This window comes from Melitaea cinxia, chromosome 26, assembly GCF_905220565.1.
Source record: "Melitaea cinxia chromosome 26, ilMelCinx1.1, whole genome shotgun sequence".
Lineage (NCBI taxonomy): Eukaryota > Metazoa > Arthropoda > Insecta > Lepidoptera > Nymphalidae > Melitaea > Melitaea cinxia.
Genome location: NC_059419.1, coordinates 6,175,828 through 6,203,051, shown reverse-complemented (window position 1 = coordinate 6,203,051; position 27,224 = coordinate 6,175,828). Strand labels below are relative to the sequence as shown.

Below are 27,224 nucleotides of genomic sequence, written 5' to 3'. Positions count from 1 at the left end.
AAATTTATTTAATAGCTTTATTTAAAAATAAACATTTTAAACAAATGGTAACAATTACAAAAATTCACTTATGCATAAGGTAAAATACACAAAATTTTTGAGTTCAGACTGATCATCCTATATGGATTATAGATATAATCTGTGTTAAGCATGATCAGCCAACCTCCCCTATGCTACAATATAATTTTGGCACAAGTTCTATAGAATTTTAAATATACTTTTTTTTTATAATTTTATTTGTAGTCAGCCAGTTCACTCTATTGCAGTTGCAGTTCACGCAAAAAAAAAAAAAAATATATATATATATATATATATACACTAATAAATATACTTTTTCTGTTCCTTTTAATAGAAATCCCAAAATAAAGACTATATTTGCGTTTCTCTAAAACAAGAAATTTATTTATATTACCACATATTTTCTATATTTACAATTCTTAGCATTTAAACTACATTATAATTACAATATTCTCTTACCTAAAACAAGAAAAATAACAATTAAAGCCTTTATTTAAACTAATTTTCTTACAATCTTAATGTAAAAATATTTCTGTCATCACAACAAAATTTTATTTTTCTGTCCTGACAATAAAACTTAGGTTCTAACTAAAAAAAAGTAACAAAATATAAAATGAATGTTGTGTTTTCTTTAATATTTTTACATTATAATTTTTTTTAATGTTTCGTTTATAGTAGGTATATTTAATGTTAATTATACTAACATAATTTACTCTAAATAAGATTTTAGTATAAAAAGTTTTGAGTAAACAAAATATGAATGAGAATAATAAGTAGGTTAGTTTTTATTTTATTCTACAACAACTTTTTATTGACTTCTTTATATCTATTTTATGATAATCAAAGTTAACCAAGAATATGTTTTTTGTCTAATTGGATTATATTTGTATTATTATCCTAAAAATAGTATTAGGTCTTGTAATGTATCTTTAACTAAAACTATCATGACAGTTGAAAGATTTTATCAAGGAATCGCAAAAAAAAAACCTTATCACTGGTGTCAGTATCCCATGATTGAGAATAGCCGATATTTAATGTATGTTTTAATATTGGTTGTATTAGATTTATTTTTGAATATTTTTTTTATAAGTTTTAAATATCAAAAAGTGTTAAAAGATTAAACTTATATTTCCAGATATGCAGGTTTTGTTGGAATCGTATTCGGGAAGGCGAGAACGGTCTCTGTCCAGCGTGTCGGAAGGCCTACCCGGAAAACCCGGCAGACTTCACTCCTCTCAGTCAAGAGCAGGTATATACGTGACTATCTTAACTCACGTGTAAGTTACAGTATTTTTATTCATTAGTATTATGTATATACCGTTATGTAAGTCTGACTACCATGACTATTTAAAATATATCCACAAGTTGCCTGCGAAATAAAAAACAAATCATTCTTTTTATTAATAATCTCAGTGAGGTCATTTGACAGCTGAATATCACCCTTTGTATAATATTTCTTAAATATACTTGTTCAACAAAATAGTTTATAGCTAACAAACAAATCTATATTTCATAAAGTAGGACTAGTGGTCAAGCTTATTTAAATGATTGTAAATATAAAGTAGCTTTTCATATAGCTAATGTATATAATATAGTAGAATATCATTTTTATACATTTCGCTACTAATATATGTATAATTCACATGAAAGGTAGAAATATAATGTACATATGTATTTTATTCTACATACATTTTTTATCAATAATTTTAACTTTAAATGACGTAATCATATTACATATGCATGAAAGCATTTATTTTAGTTCTTACGTACTCGATAATACATCAATAGAAAAAAAAAAAAACAATATGAAAGAAAATAAACCAACCATTACTTAAAGTTGAAATACGTGTTTTTTTTGATCACTAAAAATTTTTTTTTAACCATGAAAGTGAGAGAGTGAGCTAGTTGTGTTAACAAGAGCTGTTTTTTGTTAAAAAAAATATTTATTAGGTTTTTGGTCAAGTGTTAAGCATCTTTGATTAAAAATATTTTCTAATTCTATCCATTGTCGCTTACTACTTACTGCTTTGGTAATATAAAAACAAGGTCACAACTAAATATGTGGTCAAGGAACTGAAGTGGAAGTTTTAATTTTTTGACACTATTATAAGATGAAGCTCCTGCATGGAGCTCTTTTCTGTGCTAAATCACCACTATAAGATTAGTTATGTCGTAGCCTACCTCTTTCCACTCACCTGCTCTCAGGTACACATTTTGGAGGTGGCCACTAACACTGAGGTAGTATGTTATACTCGATAAATAAATAAATAATGAATTAATTATTTGGACCGAATACTTAACAATTTCTTAACCCGCCAAACTGATGTGCAAGTGGGCGCTAATACCTAACTAGTTCGTATCGGGGCGCGCAGGTGGCCGCCATAAAGACGGAGAAGAAGGCCCGCGAGCAGAAGCGCCGCAACAAGACGCTGGAGTCGCGGCGCGCGCTCGCCAACGTGCGCGTGGTGCAGAACAACCTCGTGTTCGTCGTCGGCCTGCCCGTGCGCCTCGCAGACCCCGAGGTACATTGCATACATTGCCTTACATTACATTGCCTTACATTACATTACCTTACATTACATTACCTTACATCACATTACCTTACCTTACATTACATTACATTACATTATATTACCTTATCTTATCTTAGTCAGGGAGACTTGTCTATATGGTATTTTCATATGTACTAGGGTGCAGCTGATATCCTACGAACGATGTCCGTTCCTATTGCTTGTTTTAGACTGTGTGTGTATGTGTGTGTGTGTGTCACGATTAATTATTTTTAAAATAGTTTGAAATTTTAATATGATGTCACAAGAAATTGAGTAATAAAAATTCCTTTTTTATATACTTTGCTAATAAATTGTTAGCTTGAATATAAATACTGTATCGCAATGATATGTAATCGCAATATGCGGATTTTATTGTAATTTGTACAATCAAATTCGCATATTGCGATTGTATTGTTTATGTAAGAAAACTACATACGCATAACTGAATCATTGAGTCTCTCTTGCTACATCCCTATAATACTGTGCATAAAAATAAATATTGATATACTGATGCAAAGACACAAGCTACCTAAGCAGATACTTGCGGCGAGAACATTATCCCCTCCATGCTTACACATATTAAGTGCTAATTTTAATTTTTATACAAATAGTTTGAATTATAACATATATTTTGTTTGTTGCAGATTCTGAAACGGCAAGAGTACTTTGGCAAATATGGCAAAATTCACAAAGTAGTTATAAACCAAAGTACTGCATATGCAGGGTCACAGGTGAGGGCTTAATTTCTCGATTATATTGTTATTTCTGTGTTAAATTATTGTCACTTACTAGTTGATAATTATATTCTTAACCCTGAAACAAACTATTTAAGTTCAGTCTATGTATAGTATATATAAATAAAAATGATTCGTTAATGTGTTGTAAAGCACCAAATTGGAAAACGTTATTATTAATGAGATTTTTTTTTTATATGTAGAAGGTTCTTATGGAATGACAATAAAAAAAAAAATGCCGAAAAAAAAAAACGAAAAAGTAACAGAGTTTCGAGCGCCCCGTCTACAGACATTTTTTACCTAAAAGGCCGGCAACGCACTGGCAGTTTCTCTAATGCTGAGGATATCCATTAGAAAAGATAGCTATTACCTTCATTATTCATGCTAGTCAGGACAGGACAATGTTCGTCCTACGGTTAGGTCAGCTAGTTAGTAACTAAATGTAAATAAAGCTATAAGTGAGCTGCAATCACTTGGTGGGAAGAGGGTAGGGAAACCAGGCAATCCATTATTTCCAGTCAGTATTTCGACTCGAGTCGCACAACTCTCTTGCAGTCGGAAATATATGCATTGTTCAGAGCGTTCAGAATGGCGAAGGAATCAAGGTCGGATTGAATTAATATTCTGAGTGATTCAAGATCCTCGCTTGATGTCTTGAAAAACTCGGTTTACTCGGTTCCTCGTTTACTCATTATCTGGCCATCGACATGAAAAAAATGCATCAGAGAAATCCCGCAATATACCACGTTCGCAGAGTTACTCGGAGCAAAAGGCGAGCGTAGCTAACCTGGCATAAGAACGTGGGGCGTGGCTCTCTTCATGAGCGACGACGCAGAAAGAATAGGTATTAGCTTTTGTCGCCCGGAGGACCCTAATCGATTATAGGTGTCGCCAGGGCTCGCATTTCTGATATAAAGGGCACATCAAGAACGAGCATAAAACATAATAAAATCGACACACTCACCCTGCAGATGACGGGCAAGTCAGCCTACCGATGCTTACAAGTGTAACAAAAAGTGCTCGCACTTTTCGAATGGGACGAGGCGTCTCCTTTCGCGGAAGGTTTACTCGTCGCTCTCGGGACTCGGTGAGGAGGGTCGGGATGACTTAGTGTGGATGCTATGAAGATCGGATATATAAAAGTCAACATAGCCGATCAATATGGAAGCCAATGACCTCTGCAAAATACGAGGTCATAGTGTACGAAAACATTGGTATAATGTAATGCTAGACGTTAGAAGGCAGTGAAAGTTATGAGCCCGTGGATGCTGTGTAACAAGTGAAAAGAAAGTAAAACGTTTGTCCCCAGGGTCCGTCCGCGTCCGCGTACGTGACGTACGTGTCGCCGGCGGACGCGCTGCGCGCCATCCAGGGCGTCAACAACGTGACGCTGGACGGGCGCGTGCTCAAGGGCTCGCTGGGCACCACCAAGTACTGCGCCAACTTCATGAAGAACACGCCCTGCCCCAAGCCCGACTGCATGTATCTGCACGAGCTGGGTACGTGCCACGACATTCTTTTATTTACTACAAAACTGAGTTTAAAAAAGAATCATTAATAATGTTACACCCAGTAAAAAGTTAAGGTAATACACAATAAAAAAAAAAACAATTGAGAATGTCTTCCTTTTTTAAAGTCAGTTAAAATCATCTCACGTTTAGTTAAAGCATAAAAACGTACTTTTTTCCTGTCTGTTCTTACTTGTCTCTATCCCCTCGATGAATGAGCTCTAATTTTACAAAATCAAGATTACAATTACTACCTTTTTTATATAAAGTAATACTTAATTATTTTAAACCTTTATTGCAGTCATTGATTATTTATAATATGAAGCATGGAATTTTAGATTTATAAAGTAATGGATATCTAAAATCAATGAACGCTTTGTACAGAAGACTCACTTTTTTACAATTATATTCAAAATATTTTAAATTAATGCACTTGGTCTTAGTTCAAAAATGATAGTGTGAAAGAATATCAAACACACTCGAATCAATAATAATAATAAATGAATGAGTAATATGTTGCTTTATGAAACATAAATTAATATTTATAACATGGAACTTTCCGTCAATCATTTCTTCGGCCCTTAATTATAAGCAGAACACATGCTTTTACCAAAATGAAAAAAAAAGTTGTTTAGCTAGTTCATACTTATTAATGTCAATACTAAATTGCTATTCTCGGAATAACTCTGAGTGCTAATAGTAATTGGCATTGACCCAACACATTTCTCTGAACTGCCCGGCAATAATTTCTGTTACGGTATATCAATTATGAAACTTCTGACTGTCATAACATGCTGTAACTATAGTATTGAGTTTTATAAGTTGTGAAAACGTAAATAAACACTGTCATATTGTATAGTAATTGCTTTGAATGATAATGAATGAATATTTATGAATGAGGATAGGTAATACAAATGTGGGAGTGAATATGTATATTAGTAAAAGTACAAATAGGGAATACTTATTGTTAGCAAATTTTTTATAATATCTTTGTGTTTCCCATAGTATTTCAATTTATAATTCTGATATTTACAAAGTATAGAAAACAGTTTATATAAACAATTGAGAGTGTATGGGTACGGTCCATATTATGGTAAGCGGTTATCGTAGCCTATAATAGTCTGAAACAGCAGAAGCGTCGCAAGCACAGTGTCGATGCTAATGCCCTAATGCTATGTAGGAGTTCAGGTTACCTTTTTGTTGACCTTTTTGGCGTGGCATTCGTCTATAGGACACTGTAATTGCTTACCATCAGGTGAGCCGCTTTATATTACAAAGACGGCAAACGAGATCGTCGACGTCCGCCTGATGGTATAAGCGGTTTTCACTTCCAAAGTTTGAAACCTATGTGAAGGAAAAATGCTAGAATTAAATGTGCTGTACCAATTAGTACAAAAACAAAATTTATTTATTTACATGGGAAAAAAAATACAAAAAAGAATTTAATCATAGTGGAGATACCTCTGAGTGCATTCAGCCTGTAACATCCCCTGTTTCGCATAGGCCTAGGATATGTTCTCTACTATGAGTATCGATCGCTATCAGGTGTTTACGATAGCAACCGGAACTAACAGCTTAACGTGCTCTCCGAGGTACGGTGGGGAGACCCACGAAGACAGATATATTTGTTCAAATACAAATATCCATCCCGAGCGGGAATCGAATCCGCAAACTGTCGGTGTTTTAGGTGACTACTCAGACAACTACACCAGAGCGGCCCTCTGAGTGAGTCATATAAAAAAATGAAGTGTAAATAATATGTTGTGTCCAGGTGATCCGAAGGCGTCGTTCACGAAGGAGGAGATGCACGCGGGCCTGCACCAGGTGTACGAGCGGCGCCTGCACCAGCAGCTGCTGCAGCAGCAGCGCGACTGCCGGACGGCGCAGCCCGACGAGCGCAGCGACGGTGAGCGCCTCAGTCTGCCGCTGCCCAGTAGGCAGTGCTACCCCGCGGGATAGATAGATACTGGGCGGGATCGTATTATATGTAATGCTCGGCGACAGAGTGAGGATCACTTGCCGCATCGTGCAGCCCGAAAAAAACAGAAAAAATCACAAATTTTTTATATAAGCACTCAATGTCCGTGCCAATAACTATAATACAGAGACCACCCACCGCAACACTCACCATACACAATTAGTTGTCAACCGTATCATGTAAAACTTATCTAGCTTATGGAGATTGTTATTTAGAATTATTTATTGGAAACACTAAAAAAAAATAGATATTAAATAAATGAACAATGCTCAACAGACGGACTTATCGATAAACAACAATCTCTTTCAGAAAACAAACAAACAATTTTAAAGTATCTAAGTTTGCACTTCATACCATAATATTTTTCTACATTTTGTTACTCTTAGCCGTCGTGTACCATTAGTGTCTTAAAGGGATTAAAACTATTTAAATTCTTTATATTTCTATCACAGGTAACTCCAGTACGAATACAGAAAAAGGCAATTCCAAAGATGGTAAGACAGAATCTTTATTTGTCAAGATTTGTAAAACTGATTCTTTAATTAAGTTGATCTAATTAATCTTATTAATATTGCAGGTAATCAATCGAACTTTATACCGACAACAGTAATCACATCCTCTCAAATAAATGTAGTCAGCACATCTAAGTGAGTATATGTAATCTCATTAAAAAAAAAACCTAAGTAATGAGTAATAACAAATATTAGGTTGTATAAAACAATTAAATATCTTTTCAAATAGTTGTTACTCATAATTAAAAGGAAATATTTTGGATACATGATAATGATAAAAATTTTACTTGTCCTTTGCTATGCTTACTCGTAAGCGGCTGTGTGGTTATGGCAACAAAGAATATAGCCACCCCTCTCTTCCCGTGAGTGTCGTAAGAGGCGACCATGGGACACATGAGTTCGCGCCATTTTTGGCGCGAACTTGTAAAGGCCTCTTTCCAACAGTGGACTGCGATAGGCTGATGTGTGTGCTGATTGTTCTATTAAACTATAAAAAACGACTAAATGAATATACTACCAACGAATCAATCACATTAGTTTAAACTAAAGATAATATGTTAAACTATGAAGCGAATTTGTTTATAAGTCTCTATTTTTTTGTAGATCAAAGAAAGAATCGGTTAATGGCAACGGCAACACAAACAGTAGCAGCAGTAATAGCAGCAATAGCAGTAATAGTACGAATAGCAAAGAGGCCTGGCCTAGCCTCGGTACATCTCCACCATCAGACAGCCCGGCCAGAAAACAGAACAGTCCCAAGCCCCACATTGGTTAGTGCACCATTTATTTTCAAACTTGAAAAATAAAAATGGTGCTTTATTGCACCAAGTCCATCTTGCATCTCTGTTTTAGAAAAATAGAATTTCTAAATAAAAATAGTAGCATCGTCATTGAAATACAATTGTCTTATTTATAGATAGAAATATGTTTAAGTTTCATTCAACAGGTGTAATATTGTCGACTTACTATTTGTTTTGAAGTAAATTTATGGTTATAAAATTTTGACAGTTCAGTTTACTTATTATCAAACGATTATTTTCAGTTAAGTCACAAGAAAATGGCACATCAGAATCGTTAAGTCCGACGCAACTCCAATCACAACAGTCTCAAACAAAACACAGCAAAGATCACACAGAAAGCAAACCAAATAGAAGTAATAAGGACAGTAATACAAACGGACAGCCCAACAAGAAAAGTAAATCAGAAAGCAAATCAAAACAGAAGAATAGTAATAGTAATACAAATGAAAAAAGCGAAACAGAAACAGTTGAAAGCAAACCAGAACAGAATAGTCCTAGCCTTCAGACTCAACAGAATTCAGTGTTCGAAAATGACTCACAAAGCTATTTATCAAATGAATTAGATGAATTAGAATCGGACAGACACAGTCTATTGGAAAACCACGATTTATTAGACAACAGCGATCACAGCCTTTTAGACGACGACAACACACACAATCTCTTAAACGATGCAAATAATGAAGTTATGATGATGCAAAGGCATAGAGAAATGCTCGCAGGTTTAGTAGATAATAACCATTTATTGCCTCAAATGAAGAGTCCCCTAGTAAATGGATACGGGTTGTTAGACAGGGATACAATGAGTTATCTAGGTAATGATAGGCAGATTAGTCAAATTAACCACGGTCTGATGGACCAGAAGGATATGCTACTCAGAGAGCGCAGTCGGAGCAACCTTTTAATGAGACAGAATGAAATGCTGGCTCGGCAGCATAATGTCATGGTTGAACCAAAGCATTATGTGCCAAACTCTAGTATAGGACTGGAGTCTGCTAGTGAATTATTAGGTAGAGTATTCATTTAGAATTTTTCTTATAATTGTATCAAAAATATTTTGAAACATTATGTGTATGCATGGATGTGATTTTGAAACTGCTTAATTGTAGTATAAAACATGACATAAAAATGGCCGGTGTCTTTTCAGGTGCTAATTATCATCCAAATCACAATATGCTTCCGTTCGGTATGAGGGTAGACAACTCAATGGGCTCAAGCTCTTTAGGGAACACTATGACAAATACATTAACTGCAAACTCATTGTCCAATCCTATTTCGGCAAATACGTTGGCAAATTCAATGGGCACGAACAGTTTGGCTGCAAATTCGATGGGAAGTTCCATGGGCAATTCTATGGGCAATTCCATGGGAAATTCTTTGGGCAGTTCCATGAGTGGATTCATGTTACACAATCAGCAAATGGCGCAGATGCAAAGTCCACAGATGCCGAGTGGTCTCGTTAACGGATTCGAATCACCACAGACTGTAAGTTGAAATTTATAATTATTATATTTTTGTTGTTCACGGGGTCTTTTCCGCAACTCGACGTCTCAGTGCGCCTATTTTGCGCGGATAATTATTATATTATCATGTTATTATTAGGTATTGTAGTTTCAAAACAGAAAAGTTTGTATCTACTAGTCTATTTAAGTTACATAGCTTGCTTAGTAACAATAGAAGGCTGGAAGACAAGCTCCGACTTGTTTATGTAGAATTGATTGAAGTCTAACTGAATAAATAAAATAAAACAAATAAATAAATATTAAACGCCTCACACTCAACAGCCCTCCACTAAAATGTCCTGTGTCGGGGGTCCCGTAACACAATATACAATAACACAAACGTCCAGCCAATTGCAAACATCTGTATGGCTATAATCAATGCTATGATCGCTGTCCCAAAGCGTCTTCTATATATACATATGCTATTTTATATATACATATTTCTATTAATATGACTATCTAATGGTAAAAATCGTAGACATTGTATTATAACTATGTATAGAAGAGATGAGCATTCTAAAAAAAATTCTAACAATTCCAGAGTGAAGGTCGCTACCAGGCTGAAAACATGGATAAGTTTTTCACGGACTTCCATAAAGCACAGCAGATGAGACTTCTATTGGCTCGTGATGAGCGACGCCTTGATATGTTGCCTCCACACGCCATGCTTAGTGCCGAGCGACTGGAAATGGAGCATAAGCAGAGGTGAGATCTTGAGACATATTTGGGCATAGCAGGAAATTTCCTGCTCCTCTAGTAATTCTGTAACTCGACCTTACAGAAGATCACAGCTAAATAACACTGCTCTCAAGCAGTGTTGTGTTCCTGTGGTGAGTAAGGTGACCAGAGATCCTGGGGTGGGTCAGGCGTACGGTAGGCAAGGCACTTGCGATGGTTCCAATGTTACAGGCTTCTATAAACTACGGTAATCGTTTCCAATCAGGTGAGCTGTACGCCTATTTTTCGACCTAGTTGTATAAAAAGAAAAAAAAATGATAAGAAAATGTAATGTGTTATAAACAAAATTTAGTTTATTTTGTTATTTTTATATATCACTAGGTCGGCAAACAAGCGTAGGCTCACCTGATGCGATACTATAGCTTATAGACGTATGCAACACAAGGAGCATCACAAGCGCGTAGCCAACCCTATACCCAATTCTCCCCAGGAGCTCTGGTCACCTTACTCACTAAACAGTAACACAACACTGCTTAAAAACAGTATTATTTAGCTCTCCTCTGCTCCATATTTTAAGCAGAAAATTCCTGGTGTGCCCTACCTCAGTTAAGATTATTAAATTATTACAATAAGTAGAAAATTAATAATTAACTAAAATATTAACTTTGTTACAGAATGAACAACATGCGTACGAGTGACGTTTCCGGTCCGAGTGAGAGTGCGGCGGCCAGTGGGGACGATGACCTCGACTTCGACCCCTTCAAGGAGACGCAGAAAGCACTCGCCGAGCTTATGGAGACCGAGGTCATGCTCAACACCATCTCCAGCGGGTAAGTGCATTAACATACACATCTGGAGTCGTCCATTAATAACGTTAGGCTCGACAGTGGGGCAGTTTAAAAAAAAAAAAAAACGAAATATCACGTGATTTTATTTTTCGTTTAATACTCGATTTTTAAACCACGCAAACAACCCACAAACCCTGCAACCTTAATGTTTGTCTGACTAATTTTATCAACTGTAATATACTTTGTACCAAAAAAAAAATCACACGGTTAATGGACGACCCTTAATACTATTTAATTAATTAATTAACGTTACTTATTCAACACCTCCCAATAGTGTGTGTGTTGTTCCTGAATTCTGACCTCATCCGGTGCTGGGTATATGGAATTTTACACAAAAGAATATATACATACACACATACACACGCACGCACGCAGGCACGCAGGCACGCACGCACGCACGCTCGCGCACACACACAAACGCACGCTCGCGCACACACACACACGCACGCTCGCGCACACACACACTCGCAAGCACGCACACACACACACACACACACACACACACACATACACGCACACACACATATACGCACACACACACACATACACGCACACACACATACACGCACACACACACATACACGCACGCACACACACACCAGCTTATCGCAGTCCACTGCTGGACATAGGCCTCCACAATTTCGCGCCAAAAATGGCGTGAACTCATGTGTTTTGCCCATAGTCACCACACTGGGCTGGCGGTTTTGTTGCCCATAGGGCTGGCTTTGTCGCACCGAAGATCCTGCTGCCCGTCTTCGGTTCGACATTTGTAGTTTTATATAAGGAAGTAATTTTCAAAAGTAATAATTAACAAAAAAAAAATTAATATTTGGATTCGTTGAAAAGATTTGTAGATCCTTTTCTGTGGACAAGGTTTTTATTTTAAAATATTTTTAATTCAGTAGCAGATGCTTTTGTTGTTGAAAGTATAAATAAACTAGTTACTTCTAAAAATATTACTAATTTAATTGTGGATATAAATAATTATTGTTACTAGTGGTCGCCCAGAGGTTGAAATGCGAACCATAATTAAAAATTTAAATTAAAGAAAACCAAAAAAATATGAAAATAAAGAACCTTTTTTTTTAAATTTTCAATTTGACTACAGGCTATGACAACAAAAGAGTTAACGTTTCTTATTCAACACTTCCCAGTAGTGTGTGTTGTTCCTGATTTCTGACCTCATCCAGTGCTAATATGCGTGTGTGTGTCAAATACATGGTAGTGTGTGCAATGTTTTTTTATTGCTTCGCTTCAGCCTGTAATATCCCACTACTGGGCATAGGCCTCTTTTCCATGTAGGAGAAGGATCAGAGCTTAATCCACCACGCTGTTCCATTGCGGGTTGGCAGATTTATTCCCTACTATGGGTAACGATCAGGTGTACATGATAACAACAGGGACCGACGGCTTAACGTACTCTCCGAGGCACGGTGGGGAGACCCACAAGGACTGCACAAACACCCAGACCACGGCAAACACCTGTATGGCCAATAATAAATGTTTGTCATTTGCGGGGATCGAACCCGCAACCGCTAGCGCAACAGGCACAATCCATAGCTGTGACCGTTGCGCCAACGCGGCGATTTTTTTATTGATTTAATATATTTTTATGCATAATTAAAAAAATATCTTAGCATTCTGCACTCCTCTATAAACCATAAGTGTGCGAAATTTCATCCTACTCTGTCCACGCAATTTTTGTAAAAAGGGTTTGCTTCACGTATTATTTAAATAGATTTTAAAAAAATGGGCCATCCTAGTACTGATATAAGTATGTTCAAAGAAACAAACAGGAAAATTCCTCAGCTTTCTAATATTAGTGTCTAATAATCTCGATTCAGTCTCCTCTAAAATGCCTCAACCGATTTTTATGAAACTATGTGTATATTTGATAGGTCTGAGAATAGGTCGTAATCTATTATTCGACGTCTCTTAAAAATAAATGATAAATATTATATGACAGACAACGTTTGCCGGATCAGCTAATAAAATATTAATTTAGTGTTTGTTTTATATCCAGTGACAATATGGATCGCGTTCGTCGGTCGCGTCTGCCTCCTCCCGGCTTTAGTCACATGAATGCATTTGGCATTGGTGTGCCTCGCCACCAGACTCATCATCAAGGTAAACTATTTATTTATATCTATTTTATATAGTTATAAAACATATGTGTTGATATTTGTTGAAATGTTTTGCTACATTCTGTAATATTTTAAACACTAAACTTGTTCTTTGTAAAATCTTTCTCTAATAAATATAAATGAAATATTATCAGACCAGAAAATTTTAATAATAGGGTGTTTAAATATTTTAATGTGTAAAAAATATATTATCTAGTATACTCTTTGTGAAGTTATCGAGTTTAAAAGTCAACATTCGAAATCTAAAATGTGTAAAGATCCATTTGATGCGTAGTGGTAAAGCAAAACTTAATTTTACCAAATACCTCACTTTTGTTTTCTACAAGCAATAGTTGTGCTGTGGCTATCGTTAACCTGTTATGAATTTAATAAATATTAAATTATTTCTAGGTTACAACAACTCAAACACTGCAATGTTCTCTGACTGGACCCAAATGGACCCTGCGATTATGTCGACCTCTGTTAACTTCGGCAAGGCACCACCCGCCCAGGGAAGTTTGAACCAGCAGCAACAGGAGCTATTTGCTCGTTTTAACCATTTACAAGTACAGCCTAATGGAAAGGTCCCTCAGTGGCCCAAGCTGTGGCCACAGCATGGGACACCATACAACACCATCCCCTTACCCCCTGGCTTCGCACCAGCAAAGAATGCCCAACACCCCGCCGAGTGCATCGACGCCAAGTAGACCCACCACTAAAAGCAGCGGATTATATTTTCTATTATTCTCTTTCCGTTGGTGATGTGATCGATAAATCTTTGTATTAAGAGAGCATATTTTAAACGAGAGAAATATGATAACAAAGGAATTTGTAAAATAAATTAACCTATTTGTTTTATTTAAAAAATGTTTGATTTTTATTATAACATCTTTTGTCAATTCGGCTCCCCATGTATTATCATATTTCTTAGATTTCGTTTCTGTTACTTCTTTTCTCGACTGAAGATATATGTATATTCGTTATATATTATATTCTTGCTAGGACATAGCTCTGTTACAACAGATTATTTTTTCTATATTAAAATGAGATGCCAATTTATCGGTTCAGTTGTACATTATTGAGCCATTATCCATCATTGAAAAGATCATTAAAATTGAAGTATTATCACTGATTCTTTTAATACACAAACCTACTTTACCGTGAATATATTATTACATCATATTATGGTTAATTTAAATTGTAAAAATTATAAATGGTCAAAATTATAATGAATGAAACTTATGCATAGTAAAAAACTAATAATAATTAAATATATTTTCAATAAAATTTCCTATTTAGTTTTGATTGCATATTAAATAAGCAAATTGAAACATTACACTTGTAAAAGATAACAATCAAATAATCAATAACACATTATTTTTGCATATAAGTTTCTCACAAGATAATTATACAAAAAATGTATTATTTTAATTTACCACTAATGTGTGACAAAAAAGAGTATTACATATACTTTTCAAAATTATTGGTATACAAAAGAAATGCTACGAATGTTAAATGGGATTTCCTATACAGGTTTTCCATCAATATAACCGCGTGGATCAGGTCCGTCCCATGGAACTATTTCACCATTGGACCATACATATAAACCTCCAGATTTAGCATTCAAGACGAATTTCAATACGACCCTTGCAGCTTCCTCTGGACTTACTGTTCCAGCACCACGGGTCATATCAGTCATTACATACCCAGGATGAATACAATTGACTAAAATACCTGAAATAATACATTTTATTAATAAATACTTTTTTATCGTTTAAGAAAAGTTCTTTTTGAATATCATAAATAGAGCTATTAAAACCAAATTTTTGAGCAATTTTTCAATTTAAAATCAATAATAAATAGGTATATGTATGGGTCTTTAGCATTGTCTTCTGGGTAATTAATATATTTTGCGTATAATGCGGGTAATTGCGGGTAATTAATATATATCTCATTTTTGTTTATAAAAGCGAATTACAATTTTATAGGAAGTAGTCATTTTCTCTACTTACCTCTTTCTCTAAGTCTCCGATTTAACATGAAAGTGTAGGCATTTAAGCCGACTTTGGAAACCACGTAAGGTGAATCGCCCCAACCATCGGCAATATGTTTATTCAACTTAACAGATTCTATGTAATTATGCATCAAACTCTTTAAACTAGCTAAATTAATATTAGGGTCACTTATTTCTTTTCTTAATTTCTCGGAAGGAATCCTGGACAAATGGCCTGATGAACTCGAAACATTCAGAATGGTACCATTATCGTTTATAAGAGGCAAAATTGCTTCAGTAAAGTTAACTAAAGCAAAAAAGTTTACGAATAAAGTTTGTTCCGCTTGGTACTGTATAGATTCTTTTGCATCTTTTAAAAACAATATTCCAGCGTTGTTAACTAATAAATCAATCTTTTTTGATTTAAACAAAGAACAAAATTTCAAAATACTATCATTGTCGGTGACATCGAGTTGGTGATACTGCGGCGTATAACCTAGTTTTTGAAGTTCCTGACAAGCTTTTTCACCTCTACTTTTCTCACGCGAGGTTAATAAAACAGAACCTTTAAATTCCTTACACAAACCTTTGACGATGTCAAAACCGAGACCCCTATTTCCCCCCGTTACAACAGCAATTTTTTCCTCACTCATAGTATGATCGACCCTAGTATAAAATGTATTTACTACTTATAATTTATTTTAATATAGATAACAGCATATTATATCTTAAATTCTATGAGTAGGTAAAAAATATTCAATGATAACATCTGATCTTTCGCGTACCTACTACTTTTATCAAAATAAAATATGTAAAATGTTACCGAGTACCTACTTAGAAGTTCATTCGTCTGATAGTATTTAGTAGATCTGAAAATAAGTAGATTAGTAGATCATACAAAATTACAAACAATAATTCTCAATAAAAAATAGTATTTTATATGCGTATAGGACTATAGTTTATACGTATTATACAATTATACATACTCATAGATATTGTGTAGTAGGTACCTATATTGTATATTCTCTCTTATACTCAAAATTCAAATAATATACGTAATAACATAAGTATTACTATACTCTGTGGTAATAACATACCTATTTGGAAAATTGAGTTTTAACTTTAAATTTAACATAGACCACAGATTAAGAATTCATATTTTTTAACCTACACCTATTAATTATTTTTATTATAATATGATTATAATTATAATTAATAATGATGTCATCACTCTAAATATTACGAGGAAAACATTTAATAATTTTATTACCTATATTATTTGTTTTATTTTTTATTTTTATTTTTTTATTGTACACCTAAACGCTATATTTTCTTGCACTTATCAAGGTTGGCTGGTAGAAAATGCTATAGCGTCAAGCCCGCCTTTTGTACACACTTGTATTAGTGTATTTATTGTATAATAATTTAAATAAATAAAAAATAAACACGAATAATTACAAACATCGGAGACACCAAATTTGGTTCGTAATAATGTAACAAACAAAGTACAAAACAACAAATTTAGGAATATGCACTTTAAGTTTATAACTAGCTACTGTGCTACTGGTGCTAACTGCTAATGTATAATGTATATAGGTATAGTGTATAATCTATGCTGTATACTCAGAATAATAAACAAAAGGTAGGTACTTAAAATCAGTAAACCGTACAAGAAACAAATATGGGGTTTAAAACAGTTAAAACTTATAGGAAAAAGAAACGATTGATGCGCTGAAGCTGAACTTATTTTGAGGTTGGTTGCACTGTTCAATTTTATTGCCAGTGTGAATAAGCATACGTCCACTGACACTGATAAGTTGATAACCATGGACTATTATTTATAAAGGCTCATCGAATTTCTACTTAACAAACACTTTCATTCACTCGTTCTTATATCAACTGTGCCTGTGCTGAATAGTATTCGTTTGTTTATTTACTTAAGTTTGAACATTCTGGAACATCAAAGGTTAATAATGTCTTTTTGGCCAGCTGCGAAACCTTTATTTGGGGACGAAATGATTTTGCATTCTATTGATTGGATAGAAAATTTTCCATGGAGAAACGAAACATCAATAAAAAAGGATAAAGATAAGTATCTCATTTGTTTACACGCGAAAGATTTTTCACCTGAAGAAATAACAGTGAAAACGGCTGATGGATTTATAGTTGTTGAAGGCAAACACGAAGAGAAAAAGGATGAAGATGGTTATATTTCGCGGCATTTTGTGAGGAGATACGCTCTACCAGAATATTGTCGGCCAGAAACTGTGGAATCAAAACTATCTTCGGATGGTATTCTTACAATTACTGCACCTAGGAAACCAATTGTTCGTCGGGATACAGTTATACCAGTTTCTCATGAAGGCAGTGTTAAATCAAAATTGTAATATTTAAATAAATAAACATACCTACCTAGGTAATAAAATAAAATAATGAACCTAATATTTGTGAACATTGTGGTTAAGGTTAGGGTGCAAGTGATATGATTTAAATTCGTGATAACATTCAGCGTTTCTAGAAATTGGTGCATTTAAATATGTTTTAATATTTATATTATACATTATAATAATTTGTTTAACTATTATTGTATAAAGTATTTAAAATTATTTTAAATAAGTTGAACTTTAACCAGGTTCTGCAATCTATCATAATTCTCTGTACATAATAATTGATTTATTAATTGCTGTCTTTATATATATGTAATCTATAAAAATTTAGTAATAAACTTACTAAACGATACATTTTACTGCTTATTTATGTACTTGATTTTTGAAACATCCATACTATTGAAATTATTAATTTGTTGTCAAAATTTATTTTGTTCGAGAGGCTTAGTAGATAAAACACACATATCAATCTTGGATCATCACTGGTACCAATACCAAACTGAAATAGCTTGATTTTTCGATTTGATCTTAAAGTTCATCTGTCATGGTGAACATAAAGCCAGGCTGTTCTAATAATTCTGTATATTAGAGTGACTATTTTTGACTTTAATTTGTGTGTTATGTGGCCAGTCTTATATACAAAGTTCAGGCCTCTAAAAGTCAAATAAAAAGTGTTCCTAATAGTTATTATACTATAATCTTTCTATAAACATATTCTAATTGAAGCATATAATTATATGTTTGGATGCTGCTATTATGTTCATGTTTATAGTATTAGGTCGTCAAACAGGCGTACGCCTCACCTGATGATAAGTGATTATCATAGCTTATGAAAGTCACACCAGAAGCATAGCAAGCGCGTTGCCGACCCTATCCCTAATTCCCCCCAGGAGCTCTTGTTACCTTACTAACAGAAACACAACACTGCTTAAAAACAGTAATACTTAGCTATGATATTCTGTTAGGCCTAGGTACTTTTTTTTGGTACCCCTAACCCCTGCGGGAGCCTCCAGCCGCTTCAATTGGAAGGTTCCGGATCTGCAGGCAACAGGATCCCTCCAGCGACAGACTGGCCTCGGCGAAAAGGCCAGACTTCTCCTCCATGGGGACTGTCCAGCTCACTTCTGAACAATCCCGACGACGCCGTGTCTAGCGGGACCGGGTTCCTATCCCGGCCCGACACGGCACAGGAGCTTTGCTGGAGGTGCATTAAGTAGCGTCTTCTACGCACCCCCGTTCCTCGCCTGCGGAGAGAGGCGTCGTCGGCGGCCTCCTCTCTCACCCGCTCGTTATTTTCCTTCTGGGACATTACTGTCTCGCAGAAAGAGACAATAGCCTCCCAGGACTCGTCGTCGCCGAGCGTCCAAGCGAAAGCTGATGTTTATCGTGTGGTCTTATTTAAATTTCATCGAGATCTGATAACAACTTTTTGAGTAATCTTTGATAACGCGTAATTACTTCACTATATTTTCATCTCCCTACGTTATATTACTTGTAGAGTTCTTATATATGCTTGTTGATTTTTCTCGTAAGTTAAATCCGTATGATCTTCACTAAAGTGCGTTCTGCTTCGCCTCGGTTTTCCCAATCGAACTGTGCTTCTGAGTAGTCTGTGATCAGTAGGAAAAATATCATTTTTTAAAATCTCCATGTTTGAGAATAATTTAGGGCAATTGCTCATAATGTAATCAATTTGGTTTTTATATTGTCTGGTGAAGTCCAAGTCCATAGGTTTTTAAGGTTTTTCTTAAATGTTGTATTTATTATGGTGAATTTGTTAGCTAATGCATATTTGAGTAGTTTATCTCCTCTAGTCTAGTTTCTTATTCCGTAGCAGTATGGCCTCATAATTGTATTTTCTAATGGTTTTCTTTGTCCTATTTTTGAATTAAAATCTCCCATTAGTATAATTTTTCCTTTTGAAAGTTTTTGAGCCGCTTCGATTTGGTCGTAGAAATTTTCTATTTCCTCTTCAGGTGCTTCTAAGGTTGGCGCATACACCTGTATTATCGATATTTTTATTGGGTCGAACTTCATGTTTAGAAGGCACACTCTCTCTGATAAACCCACATAGTTTTCTATATTATTTTTATATTCCTTTTTTGTTAAGAATCCTACACCATGTTGTCCTTGGGTCTCTCCTGTATAGCAGAAAATATGGTTTTCATCCTCTATAATTTTATTTCCTTTTCTTCTAACTTCTGACAGTCCTAAAATATCGTATTTTTTATTTGATAATGAATGTTTCAATAATATCATTCTTTGCGGTGATAACAATGATTTAACATTGTAAGTGCATATGTAGAGTTGATGGTTAGTTGGAGGGTTGCAGTCGTATTCTCCCGCGGTGACTGGTCGTGTTGGGAGATGAAGAGGGGCCTGTTTTGATTGCTATTGTTTATTTTTTAAATCTCGAGGGTATGCGGTGTTTTGTTCGGAGTTATATTGCAAAATTGGTTTTTTAATAATAAGTAACTATCTATATTGTTGTTTATGTTTATGTTCGCTAATTGCTTTTTCTTTTTGGAATTTGGTGTCGTCGTTTCTGGTGACTCTGAAAGAGCTCTTTTCTTGTTATCTAGAGTTTGATTTTCAGTTTGTTGATTTCTATTTTTGAGTATAATCATCAAATCCAGTGGGAAGATAGAGATAATATAGAGACATTTTATCTCAAAATAGAGTCGGCCATTAAACAGAGTCTAACCTCTGCTACCTTAAAGAAAACCAAGAAAGATATCTTAACTGAAGAAACTAAACAACAACTTAAAAGACGCTCTGCACTGCAATCAAAACCATGCAAAAACAAAGAAGAAAAAGAGGAACTTACAGGCCTATATAAAAGTACAAATAAAATGTTAAGAAAAGACTACGAAAAATACAGGGTAGGAATTATTGAAAACAACCTGCTTATTACTGGAAGCCAGAAGAAAGCATACAAATAACTAAACGTAGAAAAAAGATGGATACCAACACTGAAAACACAGAATACAACAGATAAACTACAAACACAAAAAGAGATAATAAACATTGCTTCAAACTTTTACCAAAATCTCTACCAGGACGAACAGAGCAAAAAAATACTTACGAAAAAACAGAAAAACAAGCAGAACCACCCGTTACACCTTTTGATGTTACAGAAATCCTGAAAAGTATAGATAAATTAAGGACAGAGAAGAGCCCAGGATCCGATAACATCCCTAATGAAGCCCTAAAAATGGAAAAAACATTCTAATAGGACTTATCACAACATTGTTTAATAAAATACTAGAAATACAAGAGATTCCAGAGAAAAGGGGAGAGTCAAGAATAATTCTGCTCTACAAAAAAGGTGATCCCTCAGACATTAATAACTATCGCCCTATCAGCCTGTTACCAACAATATACAAATTATTTGCCGAGTGTCTAGAAAAAAGAATAGCGACCAGCATAGAGAAGCACCAACCAGTGTAACAGGCCGGCTTTCGCCCGGGTTACTCTACCATGGACCACATCCACACATTGACCAAATAGTTGAAAAACATCAAGAGTTTAACCAACCTATATACATAGCTTATATAGATTACGCGAAAGCTTTTGATTCGATCTCACACAAGAGCATATGGCAAGCACTCTCAAACCAAGGCGTTTCAAATACAACATATATTAACATCATCAGAAACATATATAAGAACAGCACAAGTAGGGTAAAATTAGATAAAATTGGACCAAAAATATAAGGCGAGGAGTGAAACAAGGAGAGCCTTTATCACCGAAAATATTTATAGCCGTGCTTCAAGATATAATGCAAAATTTAGATTGGAAAACCAAAGGAATAAAAATATATTTAGAGATCATAAGCAACCTACGATTTGCAGATGACATCATTCTCTTTACAAGAACATCAAAACAATTGGAAACAATGATTTGCGAACTAAACAACGCCAGGAAAAAAATAGGTTTACATTTAAACACTAACGTCTCTACAAATAGTACACAAAAGGCTAATAGTAAATGGAACACTGATAGAGTATGTGGACAGTTATACACTTGGAAAACAAATCTCATTCAAGAAATCGCGACATGAAGACGAAATAGAGCGTCGTATCAACATAACTTGGAGGAAATACTGGAGCTTCAAAGAAATCCTAGAATCAAAACTTCCATTAAAACTGAAAAAGAAACGTTACCATACCTATCATATGGAGTACCAAAGTTACCATGTCTATCATATGGAGCACAGACTTGGGTTTTCCATGAGAGAACTAAACATAAAATTCGTTCATGTCAGTGTGCTATAGAAAGAAGTATGCTAGGAATTAAGCTTAGCGATAGAATCAAGAGCGAAGATATTTGTAAGACAACAAAATTAATAAAGGCAGAATGTCACGCACAACAGCTCAAATGGAGTTGGGCTGGTCACATCGCCCGTAGTATAGACATGAGATGGACTAAATGAGTCACTAAATGGAAGGGACCCAGTGGAAAAAGGAACAGAGGAAGACCTAAAGATCGATGGGTCGATGAAATTAAAAACATAGCCGGTGAAGATTAGATGACGAACGCGGCCAATCGAAAAATATGGAAGCAGTTGGAGGAGGCCTATATCCAGAGAGGAGCCATGCCCTAAACACACCTTTTTGTCTTTTTTGTTATTTTTTACTTGAACCGAATGTAATGTTATTTTTTACCTTTTTTATTTCCATGCGGAAATAAAAAAGGCTTTATTATTATTATTATTATTATTATTATTTCTTTTATTCAATATATTTTCTTATGATTACATTTTTAAATATATTTATAAAAAAGACAAATAAAAATATTTAAAAATATAAAAATAGTAGTCCTCCGGTGACAGGTTGAGGCCCAGGCCACCGGTAGTTAAGGCTCCAGGCTGAGGAACCTCCTCACAATGCGGGCCGTTTCAAGCAACACTGCCTTTTGAATCCGACCCTTGATCCAACAGTCAAGTGAGAGTTTCTTAAGGTGTTGGTCGAAACTCTTCGCGAATAGACCATTAACCGATACAACAATAGGAACAATTATTGTTGAGTCTACATTCCACATGCCGGTAATTTCGTGGGCAAGGTCTAAATATTTACTTAATTTTTCTTTTTCGGCCTTTACGAGATTATCGTCATGTGGAACTGTAATGTCAACAATAATTGCTCGGCGCGCTGATCGGTCTACTAGCACTATATCAGGTTTATTGGCTGCAATAAACCTGTCAGTGACAGTAGATCGATCCCAGTAGAGCAATGCACGACCATTCTCAAGAAATGGCGTTGGGCTATACCTATAATAAGGCAACTCATTTTCAACGAGGCCGTATCGAATAGCAAGTTGTTGGTGTATAATCCTGGCTACTTGGTTATGTCTGTGCAAGTACTCACCGTTAGCAAGATGAATACAACCGGAAACAACATGTCTAATGGATTCTCCAGGCTTATGGCAAGCCCGGCATATGTCTGGAGTTCCGTCTTTCATGATATGTTTCCGGTAGTTATTCGTCTTAATAACTTCGTCCATAATTGCACAGACAAAACCTTCGGTTTCTCCGAAGAGGTTCCCGTGTTGTAACCAGGATATAGAGCTGGGCTGGTCTACATCTGGGTCTGTCAGAACTTTGTAGAACCGGCCATGTAATTCCTTGCTCTTCCATACGGCCACGCGATCAACGGTACGCATTACTATAGGCTTACGCCATTTCTCTTTGCCTAAGGACAGCGGAGTAAAGCCCCTATCAACTGCAACAACGTCCATGTGCATATCGCTTTTCATATTTAAAAAGTACTGTCTGAGATTATACACCTCACGATTGTGGAGATTTTTAGCGTTTAAAAAGCCACGACCCCCACATTTTCGTGGGATGTATAATCTCATCACAGACGATCGAGGATGGTGTATTCGGTACGCTGTTAACAGTTTACGGACTTGGCGATCAAGGGTATCTAATTCCGTTTGAGTCCATCTCAAAATGCCAAAGGTATAAACGATTAAGGGCATAACCCAACTGTTAAAGGCACGCACCTTGTTACCGCCCGAAAGAAAGCTATTGAGAACTTTCTTCAGCCGGCCAAAGAATCGTTCCTTTACCAGTTGTTTCATGGCTCCGTCATCAATGCCCAATGCCTCTGACATTCCGAGATATTTATAGGTTTCACCTTCGTTGAGAGATCTAAAAGACAAAGAGTTGTTAAGTTTTAAATTTTGTGATGATACAGTTCTTCCTCTTTCTACATGGATGACAGCGCATTTATCCACACCAAACTCCATTCTTATACAAGTGCTAAAGGTTTCTGTTATTTTTAACAACTTGTATAAGTCTGGTAGTTTGGATGCGAAAAGCTTCAAATCATCCATATAAAGTAGGTGAGAGATTGCTTTGCTTCCTCTACGAAGGTGAAAGCCCAACCTTGAATCCTCTAATAAAGTGCTTAAAGGGTTCAAGGCTGGACAAAACCACAATGGACTCAAACTATCACCTTGAAAAATACCCCGCATAATCCTTATCGGTTCAGTCGATCCTGAAACATCAACCGCACCCGGATGACGTAAAAAAGTGTTCCACTGTCTCATACACGTACTCAGAAAAGAGCACAAAGCAGCATCAATTTTGTATAGCTCCATTACTTTCATAAGCCATGTATGAGGCACTGAATCATACGCTTTCTTGTAGTCAATCCAAGCGGCAGCCAGATTTTTCCGGTTTCGACGTACCTGTTGGCATATGGTCATGTCTATGAGGAGAAGTTCCTTGGTACCGCGACTACCAGACTTACATCCGTTCTGAGTCGTAGCCAAAATATTATTTGTAGTAATATGTTTTGTAATTTTTGTGACGAGAACAGATGTAAGTAGCTTATAGATGGTGGGTAAGCAAGTTATAGGACGGTAGTTTTTAGGATCAGCGGTACATCCCGATTTGTATAACAGGAATGTGGTACCAGTCGTCATAAATTTTGGTAAAGTATTAGTTGAAATTGCGTTTTGAAATTGTGATGCCAGGATGGGGTGCGAACTACGAAACCATTTAAGCCAAAAGTTATGCAATCCGTCCAGTCCAGGACATTTCCAATTCGACGTTGAACGGATTGCATAACTTATATCTTCTGAATTTATTTTAATTTGTTCCATTTGTGGAAGTGAGCTGCACCTCCTCCTGACAACATCCATCCAATCACTCTCAATGTGGTCAATGGGGTTCGACCAAATATTTCGCCAAAAATTATCGATTCTCGGGTCGGTAAATTACCATTGACCACATTAGTAGTGCACTGTTCCCAATTCCTGTATACCTTTCGTTGGTCGCTTTGAAATATGCTATTTTGATGATATCGATCCCTGCGTTTTTTATACCTCTTAATGCGTTTTGCCCATGCACAGAGTTTTTGCTTCAGAAAATCTATGCGGTCTGAGACTGATGTTATGTACTCGTTGGATCTTATATTTGTACCCGCAAAAGCCTGGTGTACAAACCGCATGATTTTTGGACGCCTGTTACCTGCCCTGAAACATGTTAATTTGGCTATTAGTGTTCTGGTTAAATTTATTCGTTTTTCAATTCTGGCCTGCCAAGCTGGAGCTGTATGGGATGGTAAAGTAATTTTATTTGATTTAAACTTCACATTAGCTACATTACAAACAGCTGCAGCTCCACAGTACAGAAGTGAGTGAGTATCGGATAAATTTTGAGTGCTGTCTAAATATGGTTGTAAAATTTTATCCATAACACCTACTAAAGCCAAATTACGTCTGTGAATAGGCAAACGAGGTAGCTGTGGCCTAATATTTGGTGGCAAGGATCTATATTTCAAAATAGCATCCTCCAAAGCTCTCCTCATAGGCTCATTATCCTGTTCGTTTACCGACAAATCAACACTGTTAGGAGATATATGATTTATATTAAAATTTATTACCTCTCTTTGCTCTTTTTGTGATGTTTGTATATCACGAATGTGACTAACAGTATTAAGTTGTGGTAAATTTGTACGCAGCCGCTCAAGTACTGATTCATCCAGGAGGTGACAACGCTGAATGGCTCGTACTTGATCCGATAGTCGTTGTGCGGTTACGGTGACGGTTGGTTCAAGCGCCTGAAACAGAGACAACATCGTTGAACGATACGCAGTGAGGTTAATTCCCCCACCTGTCGCCTCATAGTACGCTCGCTTGACACTCTCATTCATTTTTTGAGTCCATCTCATGCGGCGCACAGCACCACCGGCAGCGGGATTTCTTGTGGGAGCGCATTGTCCCTGAACCTCCAAGCAAGCTGGTGGCGGGCGTATGACTCGTCGACGGTTAGATGTTCTCGTAGATGAGTCAGCATCGTAAGCATCCGATTCCGCGGTGGACGGCGGTGTTTGATATTCGTCATCTGTCGTTGACGACTGTGTTTCGGAGCTCGATGGAACCTTTGGTCTTTTTTGTGCGCGTCGTCCTCTGGCTTTATTCATTTTATCTTCTTGTTATTAGTCATTTTTGTGATATTTTAATTGTATTTTCATATTTAAATATATTTTAAAATAATAAATTTAATGACAAGATAAAAAAAAAAAAAGTATTGTAGTCATCTTGCTAACGGTGAGTACTTGCACAGACATAACCAAGTAGCCAGGATTATACACCAACAACTTGCTATTCGTTACGGCCTTGTTGAAAATGAGTTGCCTTATTATAGGTATAGCCCAACGCCATTTCTTGAGAATGGTCGTGCATTGCTCTACTGGGATCGATCTATTGTCACTGACAGGTTTATTGCAGCCAATAAACCTGATATAGTGCTAGTAGACCGATCAGCGCGCCGAGCAATTATTGTTGACATTACAGTTCCACATGACGATAATCTCGTAAAGGCCGAAAAAGAAAAATTAAGTAAATATTTAGACCTTGCCCACGAGATTACCGGCATGTGGAATGTAGACTCAACAATAATTGTTCCTATTGTTGTATCGGTTAATGGTCTATTAGCGAAGAGTTTCGACCAACACCTTAAGAAACTCTCACTTGACTGTTGGATCAAGGGTCGGATTCAAAAGGCAGTGTTGCTTGAAACGGCCCGCATTGTGAGGAGGTTCCTCAGCCTGGAACCTTAACTACCGGTGGCCTGGGCCCCAACCTGCCATCGGAGGACTATTATTATTATTATTATTACGTTGTATTACTTGTCGATGAACTGAAGTATTAACTCAAGAAGAGCCTCAACAAAAGCTTCGTGTTTTGTTCGCTCGGTCATACCTGACCTTGATTTATGTTACGTCCAATACTATCTGAGTTGATATGAAAGAACATTTCTTATGATTGATATTGAAACTCGAATTAGTTATCAAACCTCTCTTTTTCAAAAAAAAATTTTATTCAAATAGACTTCAAAAACACAATCGAAACGGCATTTTACAAATTAAAATTTTAAAGTGGTTATTATTTTTCCGATTCGGACATCGTTACTGCGTTACACTTATTTTTCCACATGTGAAGGAAGACAATTAATCGTACCTAATAGCATCACGTGTACGCGGATTCAACGTACTACTATCGCTTGCATGGTGAACGAACAGGATTCGGTCCTACCATAGTTACTTAGTCTATAACTGAGAACAGATTGAACCATTTTTA

At 35.9% G+C, this 27,224-nt stretch overlaps 3 protein-coding genes across 3 annotated transcripts; 2 read left to right on the top strand and 1 right to left on the bottom strand.

The window, feature by feature from the left end:
* The first annotated feature begins 774 nt into the window (after positions 1-774).
* LOC123666439 (dual specificity protein kinase splA) lies at positions 775-14,378 on the top strand. The gene is made up of 16 exons (XM_045600530.1): positions 775-791; positions 1,126-1,267; positions 2,391-2,540; positions 3,215-3,301; positions 4,614-4,803; positions 6,584-6,718; positions 7,243-7,284; positions 7,368-7,437; positions 7,906-8,072; positions 8,345-9,109; positions 9,247-9,385; positions 9,494-9,584; positions 10,143-10,306; positions 10,954-11,109; positions 13,151-13,254; positions 13,662-14,378. The coding sequence occupies exons 1-16, from the start codon at positions 775-777 to the stop codon at positions 13,955-13,957; spliced, it is 2,715 nt and encodes a 904-aa protein (XP_045456486.1). The 3' UTR covers positions 13,958-14,378.
* Positions 14,379-14,496: 118 nt separating this feature from the next.
* LOC123666644 (carbonyl reductase [NADPH] 3-like) lies at positions 14,497-15,896 on the bottom strand. The gene is made up of 2 exons (XM_045600736.1): positions 15,263-15,896; positions 14,497-14,984 (listed from the first exon to the last, which is right to left on the bottom strand). The coding sequence occupies exons 1-2, from the start codon at positions 15,894-15,896 to the stop codon at positions 14,776-14,778; spliced, it is 843 nt and encodes a 280-aa protein (XP_045456692.1). The 3' UTR covers positions 14,497-14,775.
* Positions 15,897-17,051: 1,155 nt separating this feature from the next.
* LOC123666527 (protein lethal(2)essential for life-like) lies at positions 17,052-17,996 on the top strand. Its single transcript, XM_045600603.1, has one exon. The coding sequence runs from the start codon at positions 17,217-17,219 to the stop codon at positions 17,628-17,630; it is 414 nt and encodes a 137-aa protein (XP_045456559.1). The 5' UTR covers positions 17,052-17,216; the 3' UTR covers positions 17,631-17,996.
* The last annotated feature ends 9,228 nt before the right edge of the window (positions 17,997-27,224 follow it).